At 38.9% G+C, this 23,588-nt stretch overlaps 3 protein-coding genes across 3 annotated transcripts; 2 read left to right on the top strand and 1 right to left on the bottom strand.

The window, feature by feature from the left end:
• Window positions 1–101: 101 nt before the first annotated feature.
• On the top strand, window positions 102–10,044 carry LOC134652676 (malate dehydrogenase, mitochondrial-like). The gene is made up of 9 exons (XM_063507839.1): window positions 102–299; window positions 579–742; window positions 3,918–4,025; window positions 4,552–4,722; window positions 4,980–5,072; window positions 5,801–6,019; window positions 7,881–8,006; window positions 8,590–8,736; window positions 9,832–10,044. The coding sequence occupies exons 1-9, from the start codon at window positions 140–142 to the stop codon at window positions 10,042–10,044; spliced, it is 1,401 nt and encodes a 466-aa protein (XP_063363909.1). The 5' UTR covers window positions 102–139.
• Window positions 10,045–14,497: 4,453 nt separating this feature from the next.
• LOC134652675 (uncharacterized) lies at window positions 14,498–17,174 on the bottom strand. Its single transcript, XM_063507838.1, has 5 exons — window positions 17,021–17,174; window positions 16,661–16,735; window positions 15,784–16,142; window positions 15,453–15,611; window positions 14,498–14,655 (listed from the first exon to the last, which is right to left on the bottom strand). The coding sequence occupies exons 1-5, from the start codon at window positions 17,172–17,174 to the stop codon at window positions 14,503–14,505; spliced, it is 900 nt and encodes a 299-aa protein (XP_063363908.1). The 3' UTR covers window positions 14,498–14,502.
• A 310-nt stretch (window positions 17,175–17,484) lies between these two features.
• Window positions 17,485–23,588, top strand: LOC134652811 (uncharacterized). The gene is made up of 5 exons (XM_063507981.1): window positions 17,485–17,806; window positions 18,210–18,337; window positions 18,532–18,589; window positions 18,692–20,257; window positions 23,452–23,588. Exons 1-5 carry the CDS (start codon window positions 17,689–17,691, stop codon window positions 23,547–23,549), a joined length of 1,968 nt encoding a protein of 655 aa, XP_063364051.1. The 5' UTR covers window positions 17,485–17,688; the 3' UTR covers window positions 23,550–23,588.

The following is a 23,588-nucleotide window of genomic DNA, read 5'->3' as shown; positions in this document are numbered from 1 at the left end:
GCAAAGAGTTCCAATAGTTCTGTAAAAATAAAGAAGAACTTGCGAAACTTCAAAAATGTCAGACTAATGTTAAATCATTGTTAAATTTTCGGTAGTAAAAATCATGCAAAAAAATATATAAAATTTCCAAGTACGAATAATGGTTCTGTGTGTTTTAAGAGTGTTATGTCGAGGTATCAGGCAGGTCAGCAATGTGAAGGCAGACTGGGTTAAAGGCTTCAATCACACCGGGTGTCCCCGGTACAGCACTTGCCCTGCCGGAATGAAAGTCACCATTTGCGGGGCGGCTGGTTGTACTGGTATGTTATGTCCTTGTACTTCCCAGGTCTCGGAGACTGCCTTAGTTCTGGTATTCGTAATAGTGTTCGTGCCTTATAGCGTTTTCATACTGTCCGAGCCAATATATGTGGATGTATTAGGAGACGAAAAACATAGGTACTAAAATAGATAAATACATACATATATATACATAGAAAACACCAATGACTCAGGAACAAATATCCGAGAAGGACTATGCTATGAAATATTATTAGAAAAACCTTCAAAGAAACGTCAAATTAAACCTTGGTTCCTTCCAGGGCAGCCGCTCGCCCTACTTCTAAAACAATGCCCACTACTGGACGAGGTGGCGCTGTACGACCAATGCGCCACCTGTGGCTTTGGCATGGAACTGAGTCACGTCGACACCAAGTGTAAAGTGTCATCTTACTCTGGGCGCCACATGCTGTGCGATGCGCTGACGGTAGGTACTCTACGCCATAAAATTAAACCACCTGCGCCATGGAACTGACGGAACTGAGCCACGTTGCCATTAAGTACAAGGCAGGGATCGGAAACCGGTATTTTTTTCAAACCGTTTTCGTACATTCACCCCAAACCGTTATAATAATGTTCTTGGTTTCGCTAACCGGTATGTTAAATGGTTCAGGGAACATGTTCTCAAAGAACGGAATTGGAACGTTCTTTTGTATAATCGTTTTTGGTCTCTCTCACCGGTTTTTGAAATGGTTTAGAGCGCGAACGGTTGTTAGCTAAGTAATTTTGTTCGCGGGAACGAACGAAATAAAAGCGTCATATGCTGTGCGATGCGTTGTATGTAAAGCCTGACCAGTAATATATGATCATTGTCAAGAGGGCGCTGTTATTCTCATGTATAGGGTGACAGTTCAGTATAGTATGAAAAAATTTGTTGCCGTGAAATTCCGCAACATGGTGCGTGATCATAATATATTCCTATTCAGGTTTCTATGGGCGATTCTCAGAGATGACGTTCGGTGCCTGACTTCGGTGCCGAATTTTATTTTTTACTTATTTGATACACAACTTTATTTCCTAAAATCTAGCCTTAATATAAAAAATATTGGTAGTGGAGGCCTCCATTAGAACCTTATAGTTTCTTTGATATTTGAGATTTAAAAAACACCGAAATCATGTGCAGGCACTGAAATCAATTTGCGTCACCGAATTCAAAAATGCTTACACAGAAATCACACTTCAATTTTATGTCTAAATTATATTATAATTTATTAATATTTTTTATTCTTATTTGATGATAACTATGATAAGCGATATAGCGAGGCTAATGATATAGCATAGCTTACATAAATGTAATAAATAGTACCTTTGTTTACTCAAGATTTTAAAATAATCAAGTTGCGGCTTATGAAACAACATCTCTAGAAGATATCCCACACTAATTGACTATCCTCATACAATAGGGCGATGTATGGTCCTGAAACGAGTTTCAGACATGTCGACCACAAATTCGCACATAAGTGCTATGAAGAAGAAAATGTTTGTTTCACACAATCCAACGGCACACTCATCAAAAAGAAACTTATGTTACCTACACCCGATAAACAAGATACTTTTGAGTGGTATTCAATGCTCAGAAATATTTAATGCACTTATAAAACAATGTAAACAATACGGAAAACAAGTATTTTGCTAGACTTATAAATAGGTATGTAGTATTTTTGAATGACAGAGGTTTAAAGTGTGAACTCCCTCAATTTAGAACTATTTGAAGTTGTTGACTAATGCTTAAAGATAAAATCACCTATTAATTATGATCTCCTGCACCCTCACACACTTGAGCTAAATTGTAACTCCGATATTTAAACATAAATACATCAGACATTGAGGATTGTAAAAAACATTGGCTATGTTGAATTTGTGTTCATGGCTATGCTTTAGAAACATTGATCAGTAGGTACGTTCAGTGCCTTTGAAGCGATATCGACAATAGAAGGCAACTTTATTTGTAATCCCTTGTTTTGTGGGTGCACCTTGCATAGTATGTAAAACACAAGTTATTTTAAACGAAGTGGGATTAACTGCATTTATTTAATATGTCTGACACGTTTAAAGGTATCGTGGTGTAGGGTCTCAAGTGATACAGAGGACAAATTCACATAATATACTCAATTGGTTTGAAGATAAATCAAGACAACAGCGAAAAGAGAGAAAGAAACATTGGGTCTACGATTTTCAACATACGTCTCGTGAAAAAAAACACTACTCATTGTAAACTAGTGATTTTGTTTACTTATACTATGACTTAATTTACGTACAAGCATAGTTTTACGTTTATAAAGCGTATCTTGAACTTTTTAGGTGTGATAAGTTAGAAAATAAAGTACAACAAACTAGTTTACAAAGCAGGATTTGAATTCGGTGATCACTTTCTTGATATCGGTGGTCAAAAAATCCACCGAAACCAAGGAAATCAACACCAGTGATGTCAAAATTAATCGCTTTTTAGCAATTACAGAAATAGTATGAATGATACAGAGGAGACGTAATAATGACGGGTTTAGGTACTATCGAGGATTTCTTAATCACTTGCATAACGATAAATGCACTAAAACTGTGGGAGAATATTGCACCACCGATCTCAAAAAAACATAGAACCAAATCCACCGAATGACAGAGAAACATTTAAAAAACTACCTTAGTATACTGTGACTGCACCTCTACTTTATTCAATGGTTAAGGCACAACTAAAGCATACTTTGTTTGAGCCACTGAGTTCCTGGTCTACAACTTTGTAAGAGTACCGACATGGTTTGTAAATTACACCGAAATCAGTCAATAGCCCGGGACACATCGTAAATTTGGTTTTATTCAATGTGTTGAGCAAACACATTACTTTGATATAAAGAATATGATCAGTTAACTAATACCTTATGCGTGAACACCGATAATAACTCCGATATAATGCCCCATCTTGAGTAATAATTTTTTGTTCCAAAAAATCTGGGCGCGGGACAGGCCCACCGAACATCATTTTTCGCATTTGGATATTTTTTTAATGTTATATATAAATAATAAATAAATAGTTTGATAGTGTCCCAGGCAGAATACATGCTGAAAATCATGCCTGAATTAATTCAGATTTATTGAACAGTAAATTCAATAACTTTTTGCTCCGGACACGTAAAAATGGCCCTCCTGAGAAATGCCCCTATCAAGAAAAAGGTACTGTACGACATGAAACTGAGCCACCTACACCATGGAATACTTAGCGCTCCACTCGCCGTCGTAGTTGGTGGTCTGAAAATCTCCTTAACCCTAACTAAAAGGCATTCTTTCACCGCGACGCTGACATTGACTACTACGAGTATAATAGTATACATATTTGTTTTAACCAATGAATGGCGATCGGATCGGCGTCAGCATCGGGTGTGTTCGCTCGGAGCGTGTGTTCCGCTAGCCATGGCTTAAGAGTCATTTGTAATATTATATTAATGACTATTTATTATGTTTCCTCTGGTGTTGCGGTGCGGGTGTCCAGGGGCAGCGGTAATCGCTTACCATCAGGTGACACGTCTGCTCGTAAAAAAACATAAATTGTTGAAATGTTCAACTAAATATTATATTTTTCTTAAAAATTCAAAAGGGACCACATTTTACAGGACGCCAAGATCGTGGTGATTGTGGTGCGGAACGAGAGCGACTCGTTCGAAAACAACGCCCCCTCCGTATCTGACATCGCTATTCAAATCTGCAACGCATGTCCAACAGTAAGATATATTATATTTAATAACAACACATTTGTACCAATTTTCTTAACTATATAAGCATCTGTGCATTTTATGTAGGTATTTGCAATAAGATTTACGATTTGCTGTACAATGGCAAATGCTGTCTTATAATACTCGTATATAAATATAAAATGCCGAGCTGATAATAATGTTGATGATGGTTGTTTTGTTGATGAAGCTGATAATGATGAGATAATAATAATGAAGATGAAGGTAATGATGAACAATAGAAATAACGGAGCCATAGAGAGTAATGGTGCTGATTTTTGCTGAGATTCAGCTGCTGCGAGGCTGCGAGCTTCTCAGTTGTGTTGAACGAATAATGATAGTGGTGATGATGTCAATGATATTGCTAAAGCTGATTTTGTTGATAATGATAATGTTTATGATGTTGGTTATGTTCGTGATACAAATTATGAAGATAACGATGATTATACGATGATCGGAGCTGAGAATTATAAAGGTAATGAAGAATATGAAGAAGATTATAAAAATGTTTTTCCAGGCGTTCACAATAGTAGCAACGGAGCCGGTAGAGAGTATGGTGCCGATAGTGGCGGAGATCCAGCGCTTGCGCAGTTGTTACGACCCGCGCAAGCTTCTCGGCTGTGTTGAGCTGAACTGTGTGCGCGCTAATACGGTGATGGCAGATTTTCTGCGCGTACCACCTGAGAAGGTAAGTAAATTGTCACCGTACCCAAGCTCTTTGAATATAACTTAAGTGGATGATAATAAATGTATTAAAAAAAAACATAATTTTTACAGAAATCTATTTAGAACCGTAAACCAATTTTTATATTCTATTGTTTTTTGTGGGGGGTATCCGCGATGAAATAAAGACATCTTCAAATCAACGACTTAGCATTAACGATGCACCATGAGGTCATAACTCAAAATATCCTCGGAAAGTAACGACTTTTTAAATATTTTTAGGTCCGCGTGCCAGTTATCGGAGGCGCCACGCCGCAGACGATGGTGCCGATTATCTCCTCGGCCGTGCATCCTTGCCAGCTCACTGAAGAACAGGTAATACCTATAAAGATTTCCTAAATAGATGAGTAAAATGACATACACAGAGACCAGGGGCCCGTTTCTCAAAAGCTTGTAACTTGTAATACAAGCGGATGTCACTTTTTGACAGCTTTTGTTAGAAAGGGACTTCCACTTGTATTACAAGTTATAAGATTTTTAGAAACGGGCCCCAGAGGACCTGCTGACAAAATCCCAATTATTGCACCATGAGTTTGAGCCGTCTCGTCAAGGGTAGTCCTCCTTTAGGAAGGAAGGAAGAAGGAAATAGGAAGCTATTCCTTTATTCTCAAAATTGATATTCCATTTAAAGTGTAATATGAGAAAATTAATTACTTCCTATCATGTTAGGGCGCTTGGTCTTCTGATGAAGCCAGTAGACCTTAGTTAGCAGGTGTGAGCTGTGCTGTTGTTTTTAGTAGATCCTTCTTGAGTGATTTTGACGAGACGTTTAAATACCTACACCCCAAATTGACTGACAAATTCTGAAACAATTGGCGAATACTTAAATGTTGCATATTAAACGGTTTAAACTCCAAAATGATTGACTCAAGGGAGCGGGACTACTTGAAATCATGAGTTTTACAAGCGCCCTACGTCTTTTACTTCATAGGGTACGCTGCATAAGTTACCTGGTGCTGTGAGCATCAGAAGTCACAACAGGCGTTCTTGGCGTCCGCAATTAAGGTCTCTCTCGTCTTGAACTCTGACAACAAATGTTCCAGGTTGAATGTTTAACCTCCTGCATAATGGGCGGAGGCGACGCCGTCTGCGCTGCCAAAGGTTGCTGCAAGGAGACCGCCTGCCTCGCCGGGGCCTATGCCATCGCCCGCACGACCATCAACGTGGCGCGGGGGCTGCAGGGGCAGGGAGGGGTGGTGCAGTGTGGTTACGTCGACAGTCTGAATACTTGTGCACCGTGCTGTCAGTTTTTTGCTAGTCCAGTAAGTACCTCTATAGACCACTACTACACTAGCACTTGTATGACATGTAAAAAATGCTCTCAGTCCTTTGCATCTTCCTAAAACCCTTAAAACCGTATTGGTATGTAATATTATTGAATGGCTTGCCTATAATAATTTATTAATCAATATCAACAAAACAAAAATTATGCACTTTTACCAACGGAAAATTCCTCTTCCAATCAAATGTGAATACCTAGGAACTGAAATAGAGACTGTAAACGTAACCAAATTCTTAGGTATTAAAATAGACAGTCAATTAACCTGGAAGCCGCATATCGAAGAAGTCTGTAGAAAACTAAATATATACTCATATGCGCTATCTAGACTTGCAAAGATAGTCAGTAGGGATGCGGTTATGGCTGCGTATCATGGGTATGTTGTGTCTACTTTGAGGTATGGAATTATCTTTTGGAGTAACTCTACTAATAGAGAGTTAGTCTTTAAAGCCCAAAAAAGATGCATAAGATCAATATGTGGCTTAAAAACACTTGATAGCTGCGCCCCACATTTCAAAAGTTTAAAATTGCTTACTCTACCAACGCTCTTTATCTATGAAATTGCTGTCTTTGTAAAAACAAATTCCACGCTTTTTAAAAAAGCAACGCATTCACGAAATAAAAGAATAGTACAAATGGATTTTCATACCGAACCAGCTAACACTGCCCTTAAATTAAAGAGTGTGATTTGTTTGGGAAGCAAAATTTATAATAAACTACCTGAAACAATTAGAAATAAGGATACCATTGAATTCAAACGTGCATTGATGACATTCTTAACAGATAAATGCTACTATTGTCTCTCGGATTATTTGAATATTTAATTTTTATTTTTTCTCATTTTGACTTTGACATTACGTCTTTTGTATTCTTATTTACTATAGTGCGTCAAGCAAATCTTGTCAGTAGCAATGTACTGCAAATTAAAGTAGGGTAACACCATGTAACACTCAAAGAGCAGAATTGCGCTAAGAAAAGCAGCAATGTACATCGAAAACGTGTTTATTTTTCCGCCCTTCATACGTCAGTTCGAGTGAATTATCATAACCTCAAATTTTTGTAATGTTTACCGTCAATGTACATTGTAGGCACCTTAGCTTTGCTTGAGGTCATGCATAATCTTCGTATTTAATGGTGACAGCAGAAATTTCTCTCGAAATAGAAACGATTCAGAATGTAAACAATAAGAGTGGCTGTCATTCACAATTCACATTCCACAGATAACACACAGATGACACGCGATTTTAGAATTATTCGAACAGTGTTGCTAACCCGCGATTTTTTAAATTTGCCGCCTTTTACTACTGACAAGATTTGGTTGATCCAGTATATATAAATTTAAACTTTGACATCCGGATTTTGATATTATAAAACTAGTATTTCAATGGTAACTGTAGAGTGTAGTATATTCAAATGTCATTTAATTCCTTGATATTGATTTCTATTCATATTTTCTGCACATTAGTTTAATTTAGATTTAAGACAACCTATATCTTGGAGTGATTTTAATCTTAAACATACAATAATATGCTTAAAATTTTAATCATTTCTACATATGTACATATGTTTTTTGCATGCCTGTTGGTCAAATATAGCGACACCACTTATTATAAGATCACTGTATGTACTACCTATATTTGCGAATAAAACATTTTGAATTGAAATTTGAATTTGAATTTGAAATTTATCACAATACAATACGATTAAAACTGTTGCCATTTTCTTCAAATTTCAACAAGAGAAGACATGTCAGCAATTTTTGACCCATATTCTACTATTATATACCTACTATAGGTACTACCACGCACAGTTTCCACTATTACCCCTAACATTATTCTTTTAAGGTGCTGTTGGGCGCGTCAGGCGTGACAAAGAACTTTGGTGTTCCGGAGTTGTCCAAATTCGAACACTGTCTTCTGCTGCACTGCCTCCCCTATGTCCGCAATGAAATAGCACGCGCCGTTTGGCTGGTAATATTTTTTTTTTTCCTTTTGAAACGAGTTTTAATCTCTACTAATGTGAAAGTAACTTTGTCAGCCTGCCTTTCTGTCTAGCAGTTGTGTGTCTGTTATACCTCTTCACGCTTAATATTGCAACCTACACTCCAAATAAACTGAAACATCATACACTGGTTCCAGGTGAGGGTATATCAGACACGCATAGCCAGCCTAGCGTCGATGTAGCAGTTGGTACGAAGGCCTGGAACCAGTGTAAGATTTTTTTGCTTTATCATATTAAAAGAGCGATCCAGGACACCATATCCATGACAACCAGTGACAAGAGATAGTTGATTCACCCATAAACACTCCTGCATTGTAACTGTTCCCTGTGAATATATTCTCCACATATAAACTGAAACAGATATCACTAGAGGAAAATTACCAAGTCCACCGCATATCTCACCGTGATATTTTTAGTGTGTGCTCAAGCTAAATCTGCAGTGCAGCTGCGCAGCCTTATCATTGCGTAATAAAGAACCATGAAGACCTGATACAGAACTATGAACACCTAATAATTTGCTTATAAGCTAATTCAGTTGATGATGGCTTCCAGGTGTATTCGATTTGTACTTCCTGCTGCACGCCGGATTGCTGCGTGCACCCGTGCACGTGCTACCAGCCGCCGTACATGCCCTGCGTGCCACCTGTGAATTGGACTTGTGACTGTCCGGACGCCTGCCGTGATGATTATCTAGCTTCGGTAAGTGACCTTCCAAGTTATAGTTGTACTTCAAAAGTAATTTAAGTGTTAATGCGTCAGGGGCTAAATCATCCCTGCGTGCCATCGGTGAACTGGACTGGTGACTGGTAAGATGCTTGTAGAGGTAAAAGTGACCTTCCAGATGTACTCCAACTCATAGACTAGGAATCCTCTAGACGGAGTTTAGAGCAATTATTTCATGAAACCGATGTTGCCAAAAATACGGGGGTGCGGGGGGACGAGGTGAGAGAATCCCGTGCCGTAATTGGTCCGTTCAAAGACACGGACCAATCACGGCACGGGATTCTGACACTGACTCGAAGATGGAGTAAAACTACCGTATATAGTGGCAGAGGGGGTAGCGTTACTATGCTCAGTCTAGAGGATGTCTTGTCTGTGACTCCAACTGTACTTTAGAAGTTTTCGTACGTCAGTGGCTGAATCAGTCCTGCATGCCACCTGTGAAATCGAGCTGTGACTGCCCGGACGCCTCCCGAGATGATTATCTAGCATCGGTTAGTAATACAGGAGATATCCAGGTGTACGCTTTAGTAGGTGCCGAATCAGCCACGTGCCACCTGTGACATGGAGCTGCGACATCCCGGATGCTTGCGATACGTGCCACTTATCACCTGGGACTGCGACTGAGCTGATACCTGCCGCTAGGTTTACTAACTAGCACTCTTAGGGCTCATGTAGAATTGTATAGACGATGCGTGAACTCGCATGCGAGTTTCATTACATTGCGGGTTTTGATCGGTCGGTTGAATTGGACGTAACCAACAGTCCGCAATGTAACTAAAATTGCATACGAGTTCGCGCGCCGTCTAAATCAGCCCTTAAAAATAAATTAAATAGAATGTATTTAGAAAACTTTGACTTTCTTACTTAGATCAAAATTGGAAACCTCCAGCAGAGTCCAGCTCTCAGAAGGATTCCGTCTCTAAATATGGGGGATCATTGTACTATTTTGATTGATATTTCTGTATTTCTTGAAATAAATACATTTTGAATTTGAATTAAATAGTGTAGTTTGAGTATAAGGTCAGTATGCTTTTTTACAATGAACATCAATTATTTTCTGCATATTTCCAGATTTGCCGTAAAATGACCTGCACCGACGGCCCCTACGAACTGTGCTGGCGGCCTCGTCCGAGAGACTATGACCAGGCGCGTGCGCTTAGTTTCAAGCATTCCGCGGCACTTAAGAGTTGCCCCTGCAGCACTTGCAATATCCCTCGGAGCGTGCGCTACGTCCAGGATTACTTAGAGAGGCATAGGGACCCGTGCTGTGGGCGGAACGTGTAGATCTCAACAAAGCTTACACAATACACCTTACCTACACCATAGGAAGCGAGGCCACATAATAAATAATAGTACAGAAGGTTCACTCTCTAACAAAACGCGTCTATTAAGATTTAAGACAGTTATGACCGCTAGGTGGCGCCAGCGCGAGCAGGTGTCCGTTCGTTGCGGTGCGCGGCAACTACTATGGTTATACACAATAATTGGTGTGGGCCGCATGTTCTTGTAGCGACGCGACGAAATCGCGGAGTGAGCCACGCCTGGCGAGGCGCGCAACATGCTCATGATATGCCTCGTGAGGTAAGCCTCAACTACCTCATGGAATAGTGCTGTTGACGGAACGTGTAGGCTTATCTGTGTAAAGAATCTGCTGTTCACACTATGTACACCTACCTATACCTATTAGATATGCAGCGAGGCGCGCTCAAGATTTTGTTGGTTTATTTTCTGAGAAACTACCTTGACTGATTGTTGTAAAAACCAAACTAAGATAAAAATAAATAGAAATGAGGATCAACTAAATTGAATTACTATTGTATGGTTGAATGAAATATGAAAGTCACTGTTTAGAAGAATAAAAAGTTTGTTTCTTGTAAATGTTTAAAAATATATGTGCATTTCATTTGTTGAAATAATGTATTATTTTGTCGCATATAGTATCAAGCTTCTCTCGTAGCACGCTCAAGCACTGCGGTGTTGTTGAAAAGTCCTGTAACAGAATCAAAGAGTTATTGATTGTATTGATAATAATAGTTCGTTTTTTTAGCATTAGAATAAAGGTAAACAATCTTGACGTGTCTTTTCATTGAAAAACACTTTTGAAAAACGTCACGGCAAATATGTAGGTAACAATTATGAATCATATACGATTATTTACATTCTTTTGCTTTCATGGTAATAGTTACTGATTTTTAAAAAGCATTTTTCAATTAAAAGACGTATCATGATCGCATAGTCTTTTTCAAATGCTAAAAAAACTAACTATAGGTAATATTAATAACTATATGTGAACAAAAACAAAATCTACAAAGTAGGTGCCTACAGTCAGCAGCAGAAGTTGCTAAGCGAGCGAGGTGTTCAAAATTACCTTGACGCGCTCTTATTCTCTTAACAATAAAGTCGCGTCAAGATCATTTTGGACGCCTGGCGCGCTTAGCAACTTCTGCTGCTGACTGTACAAGTTTAAAAACAACTGACTGTTCGTTACCTCAGCAGATTTTGTCACCGGAATATTTTCGTTTTCTATGTCCTCCATTTCGGAAATAGGAAATTCACTTTTCGATCCTACTAAAGATCCCTGCTAAAACAAAATGATAATAAGCTATTAGCGACCCGGCCCGGCATTGCACGGGTTACACAAAACCTTAACAAATTATACATCTAAAACTTTCTCAAGAATCATTCTATTGATAGGTTGAACTGCATGAAAATCCGTTTAGTAGTTTTTGAGTTTATCGCGAACATACATACTTACACACAGCCGGGGGCGACGGGGGACTTTTTGTTTTATAAGGGGTAGAGATAAGCTAAATGATAGGCCAACTAAAGAGAAGCGCGACTATGGAGTATTTTATTGGGAATAAAATATGAATCAAAATATGTTGGCAGTAAATTTTGGTAGGTAATACGCAAATAGGTACGTGGTACGTATGTATAAAAGCTTCATTTATTTGTAAATAACTATATATATTTTTGTAATACGATACTCTGCATTGTGAAAATGTAGATTTAATCGTACAGTTTATTCATACTTAGTTGTAAACAATTTAAAAACACAAATTTGTCGCTCATTAATCTCATTATTTATGCATACTCGTAAATAACTTATGGAATTTCAAAGAGGTTCTAAATGGTGATTACCTTAGAGATTTCAATATGGATTCCTGTTTTAGCTGTGCTGTTGAAGAGTGACTGAGATCTCTGAAAAAGTGTGACTTATTGTAATTACACATAAAATTGCACCTATGTGTGATGACTTCGTGATTGATCGTTCGACACCCTTTTGGGACGGTGTGAGGGGTCTCTTCCGCATTCCTGCTGTGGATACTGAGGAGCTACCGCGAAAACAGAAATTCCCAAATGACGGGGATCTTTCTCTTTTACTCCAATGAAGGCGTAATTGGAGTGACAGAGAAAAATGCCCGCAATTTGAGATTTTCCGTTTTTGCGGTAGCCCCGGGTGTGGCCGTCATTCGCCGTCGTTTTGAGGACAGCTGTTCGTCTGGTGAGTTGACTTCGTGCGCTTTGTAATCGCATGAAACTGAGGTGTCTCTCATGTTGGCTGTACACACGGTCGAGCTCTCACCGAGAGTCTTGACAAAAAACCGACTAATGGAGAAAGGCCAGAGACGAGTAAGAGCGAGACAAGAAGTGACTGTTCCCTTTAGTACACATTTTGTTTTATCAGATCAGACGGTCCCTGAGTGTCTCGACGAGTGTGTGCAACCGGCATCAGTGTATGGGAGTCTAACCTGGGGTAAGCATAAAGCGATGCCGCATGGCTTTGTAAATGGCATGCTGGCCCTGGATGTCGTGGGTGTGTCACTCAGTATCTGCAATGCAACGTTTTAACCTACTTTATGAGCAGCCGCAGATATTAGGCTACCTTTGACGGGTAAACTAATTTTATTAACCAGTGCTTCTATACAAATAGGCTATCTTAATCTTTATATTACACCCTGCGTTTCCACCAAGTAAAATATTAGTGAGGGATGTGTTTGTTAAGATACAAAAGAATATTATCCACTAAAGCTGCGCTGAGCGACGATAGGTAAATTAAGTCATTCTATTGGTTCATAACAAACACATCCGACGCCATGCATCCTCGCATATCTCTGATGGAAAAACAGCCTTAATCTACAGCGATACAGACATTATCTTAACTGAACCTTTTACTTTTTGTAGACACGCGTAAGGTATTTCTTATCAATCGATGTAGGATTCGATGTATGTAGTAAATTGTAATTGATAATCCTACCTGTAATTGCACTTTATCAAGATATTCGAAATCATCCCAGGAAGCTCTCTTCTGTGAGATATCATCATCTGTGGGCTGAAATATTTTGAACACCAAATAAGTAGGTACAGACATTTGTTCTTGAGTCTTGGGTGTTTTATAATTATGTATTTTATATATTCATACGCGTACGTCACATCAGCATCACGCTATCGAATGAAATTTACACTAGGGGTACTGGCCGCGTATCCGCCAATCGCTTACGCTCCGTAGACATTCTTGGGCTCATTCTACTCAGAATTGACAGCACTCTCCATCCTACCATTAAAAAAAGATGTCCCAAAATGTCCATTCCATTACGTCACGTTTTTAGTATGAGAAAAATTTTCACTTGTATGTAACGTGACGTAGTGGAATGTACAATTTTCATACAAAATTTTGGGACATTTTTTTTATCATCAGGATTGAATATGCTAGTGATTCTGAGTTGAAAGAACCCAAAAACACCAGGATCTGGGAGAATCGGGTTTTCAATATTTATTTTAGAAAAAGCCCAGCTAGGCCGCCAGTGCTGCTAGTTTGAAGTTTTCTCGCCTCACTTCTCGCTGGTAAATCGCTGCTGGTAAAGCATATTAATTACCTATCTAAATAACTAAAACCACTAGGTACATATACACCAAAACCAATTTTTTATTGCATTTCAATATACATGTACCTACCTATTCTTATGAGTAGACGTATCTAGTCCTATTTATATTTTAAAACATATGACCCTGTGTAATATATAAATCTAGACCAACTCAGTATTTTACCAATGTGGGCTTTAAGCTGGGGCCCGTTAAAAGCTTGTAACTTGTAATACAAATGGAAGTCCCTTTCTAACAAAAGCTGTCAAAAACTGACATCTGCTTGTATTACAAGTAACAAGTTTTTGAGAAACGGACCCCAGTGCCCTGTGGCCTATTTTATAAAGCTACAAGTTACAATTTACAAGCGGAAGTCTCTTTCTAACCCTATGTGCTAGAACGAGACTTCCGCTTGTAAATTGTAACTTGTAGCTTTATAAAATAGGCCACTGTTTATCAAAAGCTTGTTACTTGTAATACAAGTGGAAGTCCCTTTCTAACAAAAGCTATCAAAAACTGATATCCGCTTGTATTACAAGTTAAAGCGTTACACATCAGAAGTTTGTGCAATATATAGTCATATTGCCATATGCTATACTATGCTATCCATATATTTTGTTCAAGATTAATTTACACGGCTCAGTGAACTGAGCTTTATACTGTCTGTCAACTTAATTAGTATAATTAGGTACCTACACCTTGTATTTGTATCAAAATCGGTGCAGACTTTTCTCGGTCTGACTCTTAATGCAGAAAAAAGGGACTACGTTTGTAGTTTGCTCACACTGTTAATTGTCCATCAGTGGACCTTATGCCTTTTGTAATAAGGTCCACCGTGACAGTTAAGAGTGTTGCTGTTTGTAGGTGCGGAGAGGGTCTTCAGATGCCCGTCGGTAGTCGCGTAGTGGAGATATCGTTTTCGGACGGGGGGGAGTAAGCGACACCGCAGCAGATCAGCTGACGAACGGCGCGGGACATTTTCGCGGACATGGTCTCGGTGCGCGGCAGCCCGCCAGCCTCTTGGTCATCAGACTACAACAATATGCCGAGATTAAACCAATGTTCAGCTAGACATATCGACCAGGATATGAACCGTGATTACCCTTTGTATTGTTACCAACCAACGAGTGTGAACGCGTCCGGTGGTAACGTTGAAAGCGAGTGCACGAATGAGGGTAGACCGAGCGCGGCCTACACAACTTTGACAACTTTGACATCTTCAGTTACCCGTGAACAGTGCATGTAACTGCGTCGATCGGGAGCTCGAAAACAATACAAAAGGTAATCACGGTTCATATTCCGGTCGTTATAAGTCTAGTGAAACTAACCGTGAATCATTCAAAACTGTTAATATTCAGCTAGTCCAAATAGTCAGTCAGCATCAAATAGATATTGATGCACTGTAGAACGACGCACCATATTTCCGGTTGGACATTAAAAAAAAATCTAGATAACTGTTATGGTGTCGACAAAAATAATAAATAATAAATTATGATAACAATCTCGTGCGGGCTACCGCGCCTTAGGAATAAAGATTTTTACTTATATACAATAGGTTGGAATAAGAATGCGCTATGGGAGCATTTCACAAAAAGGTCTACTTTGTCGAAGACATGACGCATAAGGCCTACCTTAATAACCTGCAGAGCAGAAATCTGTATTCTGTATCTACTGTTGAATTGAAAGCTAAGTGGTCAAACGTTATCATGCAAAATATCGGCTTGTTTATCGTTAAAAAGTGTTTAAAAAATAGCGTCACATGCCCGACACTTTTTCGGAACGTCCCAAAGTACATAATTGATACGCTTCCATATCATAATTCCACTTACCCATACGGAGAACCTGGTTTCTTCGCGAGTAGGTAGCACAACGATATCGCCTGGGATACTGTCTTCGTTTGACCTCTCATCTGTCGTCTTCGAGGCCAGGGAAGCTTTCGTGATCGGAGGCTTTACCTCCTGAGGGATTGGTTGGGATTGTTTTACTTTCTGAAATGTACAATTGTTAAACACAGTGCGTCACTGAATCGGCCAACATGCACGAGCGATGCAATATTAACAACACAAGGCGAGCAATTCCTATTTTGGCCAAGGTATTTATACCTAGAGTTTTTCTAAAAACATGTCGAGGACTTAAGTATAAATGTAATTTAGAACTTACTTTAGTAAATTCCGATTCTATAGTTTCAGATCCTTTATCTTCCGAAGAATTAACGTCACCCGATACAACAGGTTCCAAATTCTTTTTTGATATCTTGCCCTCAAAACGTCTAGTAACTTCTGACACGGTATTAGGCTCAGATCCCCTTTCTGCTGGAAATGTGGTCTCGATACGCTTTTCGAAGTTGGAATCCATATTTTTTGATGATAATGTGAATGTGGGACATTGTTTAATTATTGGCATGGTAGATACTGATTGTATTTTAGTTAATTCTATGGTCTCCAAAGGTTTCGTAACTGGCATATGTGAAATTGTGGATTGCATCTTGGCTGCCTGTTGATTGGTGATTTCCTTAGGCACTACAAATAAACGTCAAATATTGTAGGTAATTATAATTATCCTGAGTTAGTACAAACAACAACACTCTTAATTGTGCATGGGTGGACCTATAAGCCTTTTGTAATAAGGTTTACCGATGGACAGTTGACAGTGCGGGCGATGGTACAACTGTAACCTTTCGTATGTGCGTGATGGTCAAAAATTGTGGGTTAACTCTTTCCCAGGCCGCAGCAATCTACAATGTTTTCCCAAAAATCTAAACATATTATGTATTCCAATCAATCAAGCTTTGATGATGCATTTGAAGACAAAGTCACATATCTCGAAAGTACAAATTTGAACCTTAAATTGAAATGCTGAAATTGAAATTCTATAGGCTCGTATGTGGTCGATAAACCGTATTACGCACGCAAAAGAGTTAAAACCCTCGGTTGTGTAAAAATCGTTTTCGAAAAAGATGTAAAGCAAAGATGATTAAAAATTCGGTCAGGATCCTTATCATATACAAACAAGAGGTTGATATTAATAGGAAGCTTACCTTTATTTTGTTCAGATGGCTTTGAAATTATGTAACTCTTCTCTTCTAAATCTTCTTTTACCTTCTCTGCTACGGCTGACAAAGAAATAACAATTCCAAATAAGATACAAATATAAAATCATACCCTAAGGTGAACCACTCTAGACATCGCTATTTGCCACAACAAGCGAAGCGACAGTTTTTACGATTGCTGTAAGCACAACATCGGTTTGGTAGTCCAGCTGACATTGCGTAGCGCCATAGTGGAAGTAGAACTAGACGTGCAATTGTGATAACGTGGAACGATTTATCCGCTCGCTGTCACTCCGCTTGCCGCGATAAGTGTACCTATCGCGTCAAGGGTTTAATAAAAGTTCGTACAAGGGATGCCAGGTACTTTTGGCTTTTTGTGGGGCCCGCCACTTGGCCCGTCCTGTCCCGCGGGCTTGTGTCTACTCTCGGGTGACATCTGCCCATCAACCACAACTACGGCCTCCCGGGATTTCTTGAGCCTATCTTCATCCTGATCCGCCATTTTACAGGACCCCAATTGTATAAAAACACTAGGTTAAGCCATATGAAAATTTGCTATGAAATTATAAACGTGTGTATGTCACTCTATTTAAAATTTGACAGTTTAATTGCTCGTTTTATTGTGTTGTCATCTTTTATATCGAACCTGCGTAGAATGATAATTGTAATTGTATGTACCTACTTATGTCGAATTACTTACTAGGGTTCTTTTTAATTATGTAATTAAAATTAACAAACCACTACAGTTTCAATGGCATTAATTGATATAAGTTTTTTTGTAGAATTAGAATATAAACTTTTTTTTTCTATGAATAATTATATTTTTAAAGTAAGAACTGGTTGAGGTAATATTCTGTCATCGTTTAATCTTTTTGACAAGTCATTCTTCTTTACCTGTCACAATGTAGATATTTCGTCTTTGCACATAACACAAAATTCTTGTCGTAAGTTTACTATTTTCTATAATTTTGGTGATAAATTTAAAAGTATGCCGTGGAAGAGAAAAGTAAAATGTGATGGAAAATAGAAAATCACCATCAAATAAGAAGTTATTACATAACCAAGAAGAAAACGTTCGTCAAGCAAAGTGTGATATCCCCGCCCCTGGCTCGTCCAAAAAACCACTTCTCCTAGGTAACGTATATTTTCGACGTTAATATTTAAATGGATTGTTTCCTACCTAGTACTCCTAAGCCCTGTTATCTTTACTATTCGTAAATATTATTGGAAAGGCATTAAATTTCAAGTCTCTAAAAAAATTACAACGTTTCCTTTTCATTGTTACATTCATCAAGAATTTCTGTCGCATCTTCAATATTATTAGTATTAAGTAATAAATTGTCAGTTGAAATGTTGTGAGCCTGTCTGTTGGGTTGTACGATGGATCTCTTTCTACCACTCAGTATTAACTCGTATAATGTTTCTACAATAACGCTTGTAAATTTCGGCACTGTTTGTCTTCTCTGTAATCCATCCTTTGTATATTTTGATGTAATGACTGTTTGTTGCCATAATAATAAAAAAATATATTTTCCAGACTTAGTGACACTCCTGAATAAAACAAACCAACAGCCATTGCAACAGGTTCACGTCACAGTCCAACCACGAAGTCCTGCCATCAAGACCCTCTTTCTCGCCGAAAAGAGACTATTCAATTCAAGAAAGGTTATTATATTATCTTCTAGCCGCCCAGAGAACTATAAAAAGGTCTCCTGTTCCATTCTATATAATTTGAACTTTGTGTTGACAAAATAAAATTTCATTTTGCTTGGCAAGGTTTGGGCGGCTAGAGGTTATAGGTACTCGTAATGGTTGCAATGTTGACTGTACGTTTCACATTTTAAGTCTATTGTTTTCAGGAATCAGAGAAATCTAGGTCTTTACTTGCAATCGGAGATCACCTGCCTTTCAGTACTCGTAAGTATATTTATATTTCAAATCAAAACTTGTAATTATATTCTTTAAATTATTGGATGTATAGTTCGGATGTTTAGTTTCGACACCATATCATTTCAACAGATTTTGCTGACACACATCCGAATTCTGCCAGACCTATTGTTGGTGACAAAAAACAGACAAAGAAGCAAGAAATATCTGACAAGACCTTTGCTGAAGCGTTCTACCGGCAGGTAGAAGGACCGCCTGATAAACCTAATGACGATAAGCAGAAACTCGGGCCAAAGGAAAAATGTTTTGTTCATGTGCACCGCCACGAAATAAACCATCACAATCTGAAGCAAAACTTTAATAAAAAATCTAATTTTGATAGAAAAAACCGTAAACTTATAGATGCCGACTGTTCGTACGATAGAAACTTATTTGCCTCAATAATCAGGTTGAATAACAGAGTAGAGTTTTTAAAAAGTTTAGTAAGAACACAAGAAATGGTCCTAGGTGATTGCGATTCTCACAATTCTCTGTCCTCGTCAGATGAAGAGTCCAGGGACAACATGCCTGGTCGTTACTCTGGGCCGGCTCGACCAGGGTGCAGTTACACAGAACATTACAGTCACATTCCAGAAACATCAGCGTTTCAAAGATATGCTCAACAATCAAGCTCATTATCACCTAGCAAAGTCGCTACTATAGAAAAAGAACATAATTCAGAGCAATACAAAAGAGACTTTACAACTTATGATGGGCTCACGGCGCGAGGGAGACGGCAGTGCGCCTCTGCGACTTCTAAGAGAGACGATGTGCCGCAAGCCGCCGAAAGGATAACCAAGATACGGCAAAAACTCAACCCGGTACGCGATTACAGACTGATGGATACCGTACATTACTTAGCGCAGGGCGAGTTCGCTCCACGCAATGACGGTATAAAACTAACTCCATCTCGAGAAGCCGTGCTAAGTGATATCATCTGGGAGGACGTCTGCCGCACACATTGGCCATCGGCCCGCTTGGGGCGCCGACACACACAGGAGAGGAATAACACGAGAAGCGAACTGCAGCGGCTAATAGACAGTCTGCTCAGAGAGCGTGTGACTCACGTAGAACGCAGACGACGACGCCACTACAGAATAGTGAAGCACACGCAGCAGAGTTCGGGGCGGGTCGGCAAAACTGGCGATATAATCGTGGCCAGTGGCAAGCACAAACATCGGGATGACGACGTACCGAATGGTCACACTCATCATGCCTCTGGCTTGATGCTTTCTAGTATTAAGTGGCCCCAGCATCGAAGTCACAGAAGTGATGATCGGTTGACATCACCTGAGAGACGACGCGTGCAGGAGGAATGTACACCGGGGCCGAGCTACGCAGTGCCACGGAGCAGACGCGAACCGACCTGCTGCTACCACGCGGCTGGCCCGTCCAGACAATCAGAAAAATCAAGAAACAATTGCGAATATACTAAGGAAAGAAATTCCAGTAGTAGCACTGCTTCGTCAGAGAAACATAGAAGAAATCCGCGCTTGATTGTTAAAAAAGACTCTTCGCGCAAAAAATACCACGAGAAAGAGCTGAACCTTGAACATTTTATTTTACTTCCAACTTTGGTGGTTCGCACGCCCTCTAACGTGAGACGTCAGAAGAAATTTAATGAATTGTATCATCGTATTCTAAATCAATTAAGCACTGGTGAGTATTACCTAATTTATTCATAGTAGTAGTTGCTCTTCTTTCTTGTAGTTGTTCAGATTGAATAAGGATTGCACGCAGGTTGTCCCTTAATTTTGTCCACTAGCGTAACACTTGAGGGGTGTTAATAATGATTGGGGCTGTTATGTTGTTGATGCACTAAATCTGGTGCTATAATAAGCAGTAAGCACATTTTAAAGGCCTATATATACTGTAAAACGTTGTACGATACACGTGCGAATAGGTAACGATTCGATACGCGTGTCGATTTAAAAACCACTCGCCACTCGTTGCGAATTTCGCACTTGTATCGTTATTAACTATTGTTCGCTGTTCGTGTCAAATCATGACGTACCTTCATGCTTTCAACTTTCAAGTAAGAATTTGGCATGCCAATGAATTTACCGTAAAAGTGACCTTTTTAGGGTTCCGTAGCCAAATGGCAAAAAACGGAACCCTTATAGATTCGTCATGTCTGTCTGTCCGTCTGTCTGTCCGTCCGTATGTCACAGCCACTTTTCTCCGAAACTATAAGAACTATACTGTTGAAACTTGGTAAGTAGATGTATTCTGTAAACCGCATTAAGATTTTCACACAAAAATAGAAAAAAAAACAATAAATTTTTGGGGTTCCCCATACTTCGAACCGAAACTCAAAAATTTTTTTTTCATCAAACCCATACGTGTGGGGTATCTATGGATAGGTCTTCAAAAATGATATTGAGGTTTCTAATATAATTTTTTTCTAAACTGAATAGTTTGCGCGAGTGACACTTCCAAAGTGGTAAAATGTGTGTCCCCCCCCCCTGTAACTTCTAAAATAAGAGAATGATAAAACTTAAAAAAATATATGATGTACATTACCATGTAAACTTCCACCGAAAATTGGTTTGAACGAGATCTAGTAAGTAGTTTTTTTTTATACGTCATAAATCGCCTAAATACGGAACCCTTCATGGGCGAGTCCGACTCGCACTTGGCCGCTTTTTTGAATATGGCAAATGTCGCTTAAAAAAGGATTGAGATTTCATCATCATTGGCCTTAAAGTCTATTACAGACTATTGAAACAGTGTCAGGTAGGGCGACAACGTTTTTCGTGGCTATGTAAGCCAATACGGGAGCGGCAAACACGACCACAGGCGTGGCAGGTGTAATTTACCCGTGGCTAACAAGTGTCGGACTGATGACGCTTGGCTCGCTTACTTGCGAGCGTCTTAAACCAAGCGTCGTCGTGAATTTTACGCCCGTCGAACACCAGTTTGCGCCACTTGTCTCTTTGTGTTGTCCTTGTTTTACTATCAAGAATATTTAGTACTTTTCCGTTTATCTACTAATGACTTAGGTACTCGTTTATTTATTTATTTATTTATTTATTTATTTATGTTAAGGAGAACCAACAGCTACAAACTTTAAATAGATAGTAAGATTAAAAACAGGAAGCCAATTACAGGAACTCACAGGTAGTTACAAAGTATTAAATTTAAAACTAATGCTAGCACCTACGCACACACACATGCGTACAAAAAGAGAAGGAAAAAAAGAGAAAAAAAACATAATTGAAAATGGCAATAGAAGCCTTACAATAGATCCTAAGTTTAATAAGTTTAATACCTACTTAGTACATTAGCGCCTGGAATGTCAGAGGTCTCAAAATTCGAGCGATGAAAACAAAATAAAGTAAAATTATCATAACGGTATACAGTTAAATAATACATAATTATGTAATGTCGCTATCAAGGCGCCAATACACTTAGTTGAATAAATTAATTTTAATGCATTTTGCTCGCCTAATTAGAAAAAAAAACAAAAAGTATACATGAATTAAATACATTGGTAGGAAGGTCGCTCACATAAAACACCGCTCAACCAAACTATGCCTTACATTGGGAACTTTACAATTGAATATATCGATATCAAGTTCCTTCGACAGCTCATTGAGCCTTCGACTCGCACGAACTAGGAAGCTATTCTGTCTATACTTGGAGGATGCAGTCTTAACAGATAATGGGGGATAGTACCTTTTAGAACGATAGGGAGTATTGAAAGAAAGTTTACCAAGTAGCTCGGAACAGTCAGTTACGCCACTGGTGATGTTCAGGAGAAAAGTAATGTCAGATATATCACGTCTTTTTCGCAAAGGGACTAGATGGTGTTTCTTACAAATACTTAAATAATTGGATGAACTATAGGGATATTTCAGTTTATAGCATAAATATTTTATAAACTTTTTCTGAACGCGTTCAATTCGGTCAATGTAAGTATTATAGCAAGGGTTCCAGACCTGTGACGCGTACTCCAGTTTACTCCTGACATATGCGCAATATAGCACTTTAAGGGTTTTAGCTTGGGTGAAGTATACAGAATTTCGCATTATAAAACCTAGCGCTTTTAGTGCTCCACTAATAATATTATCTATATGCTTGTCAAATATAAGTTTAGAATCGTGAATAACACCCAAGTCCTTCATATACGTTATTTTCTCGAGCGGGTAGCCCTTTATTATATATGATGTGGGAGTTACATTGCGTTGACGGGAAAATGTTAACGAAAAGCACTTGGAGGGATTAAGCTCTAACTTATTTATTCCACAGTACTCATCAAGACGTTCTAGATCGGATTGCAATAACATTGAGTCATAATTGGATTTTATATTTTTAATGATTTTCATGTCATCCGCAAAACAAAGAAGTTTAGAGTGCAAAAAACACTTGCCTATATCGTTAACAAAAATGTTGAATAATAACGGACCGAGCAGGGACCCTTGAGGGACGCCGCTTGGGACTGACACCCATCCAGATATATAGTTATTGACTACGACAGCCTGAGACCTATTATCTGAACACGCCTCTATTGTCAAGGCGCTAGAGTACGTGTTCAGATATTTTGGAGCACCTCGGGCGCTCCGATATATCTGATGGCGACTGTACAGTCAGCGTCATAATTACCGGATCTGACTATGCGTCAAAAGTAACTACCATTCTCTATTAGATTGACCAAAAAGTAGTAGTAGTAGAAATATGCGTCTTGAACAATTCAATTGTGGCATATATTTTGGAATTTGAACCGTAGATCCGGAGAATACAGTTTGGAAAGATAAGTCGGGCCCTGGAGGGAAACTACCTTAAATCCTTAAGCTGGCTCATTTTACTTAAAGGAGACATTCCTTTATTTTTAAAAAGAATTTTATTTACAGAGCAAAGCAGCAGATCTAGAGACCAAACCAACACTAATTCTCATTGCAATTGTAAAAAGGACTCGGTGACATCAATGGATCATGGAAAAAACAAGTAACACAACTGAATTAAAAGTAAGATCTGAACTGTTCATTCT

This window comes from Cydia amplana, chromosome 12, assembly GCF_948474715.1.
Source record: "Cydia amplana chromosome 12, ilCydAmpl1.1, whole genome shotgun sequence".
NCBI classification, from domain to species: Eukaryota; Metazoa; Arthropoda; class Insecta; order Lepidoptera; family Tortricidae; genus Cydia; species Cydia amplana.
This window is presented reverse-complemented; position numbering and strand designations above follow the sequence as displayed.

Bases quoted from the DNA above. Each gene is read 5' to 3' on its own strand.
- LOC134652811 (XM_063507981.1), top strand. From the start codon at position 17,689: ATGGAAAATAGAAAATCACCATCAAATAAGAAGTTATTACATAACCAA. The intron at 17,807-18,209 runs GTAACGTATATT...TATATTTTCCAG, and splicing joins CAAAAAACCACTTCTCCTAG to ACTTAGTGACACTCCTGAAT. The intron at 20,258-23,451 runs GTGAGTATTACC...TTTTATTTACAG, and splicing joins TCTAAATCAATTAAGCACTG to AGCAAAGCAGCAGATCTAGA.
- LOC134652676 (XM_063507839.1), top strand. From the start codon at position 140: ATGGTTCTGTGTGTTTTAAGAGTGTTATGTCGAGGTATCAGGCAGGTC. The intron at 743-3,917 runs GTAGGTACTCTA...CACATTTTACAG, and splicing joins TGCTGTGCGATGCGCTGACG to GACGCCAAGATCGTGGTGAT. The intron at 4,723-4,979 runs GTAAGTAAATTG...AAATATTTTTAG, and splicing joins TGCGCGTACCACCTGAGAAG to GTCCGCGTGCCAGTTATCGG.
- LOC134652675 (XM_063507838.1), bottom strand. From the start codon at position 17,174: ATGGCGGATCAGGATGAAGATAGGCTCAAGAAATCCCGGGAGGCCGTA. The intron at 16,736-17,020 runs GTACGAACTTTT...TTTCTTTGTCAG, and splicing joins AAAAGTACCTGGCATCCCTT to CCGTAGCAGAGAAGGTAAAA. The intron at 16,143-16,660 runs GTAAGCTTCCTA...GTTTATTTGTAG, and splicing joins GCCATCTGAACAAAATAAAG to TGCCTAAGGAAATCACCAAT.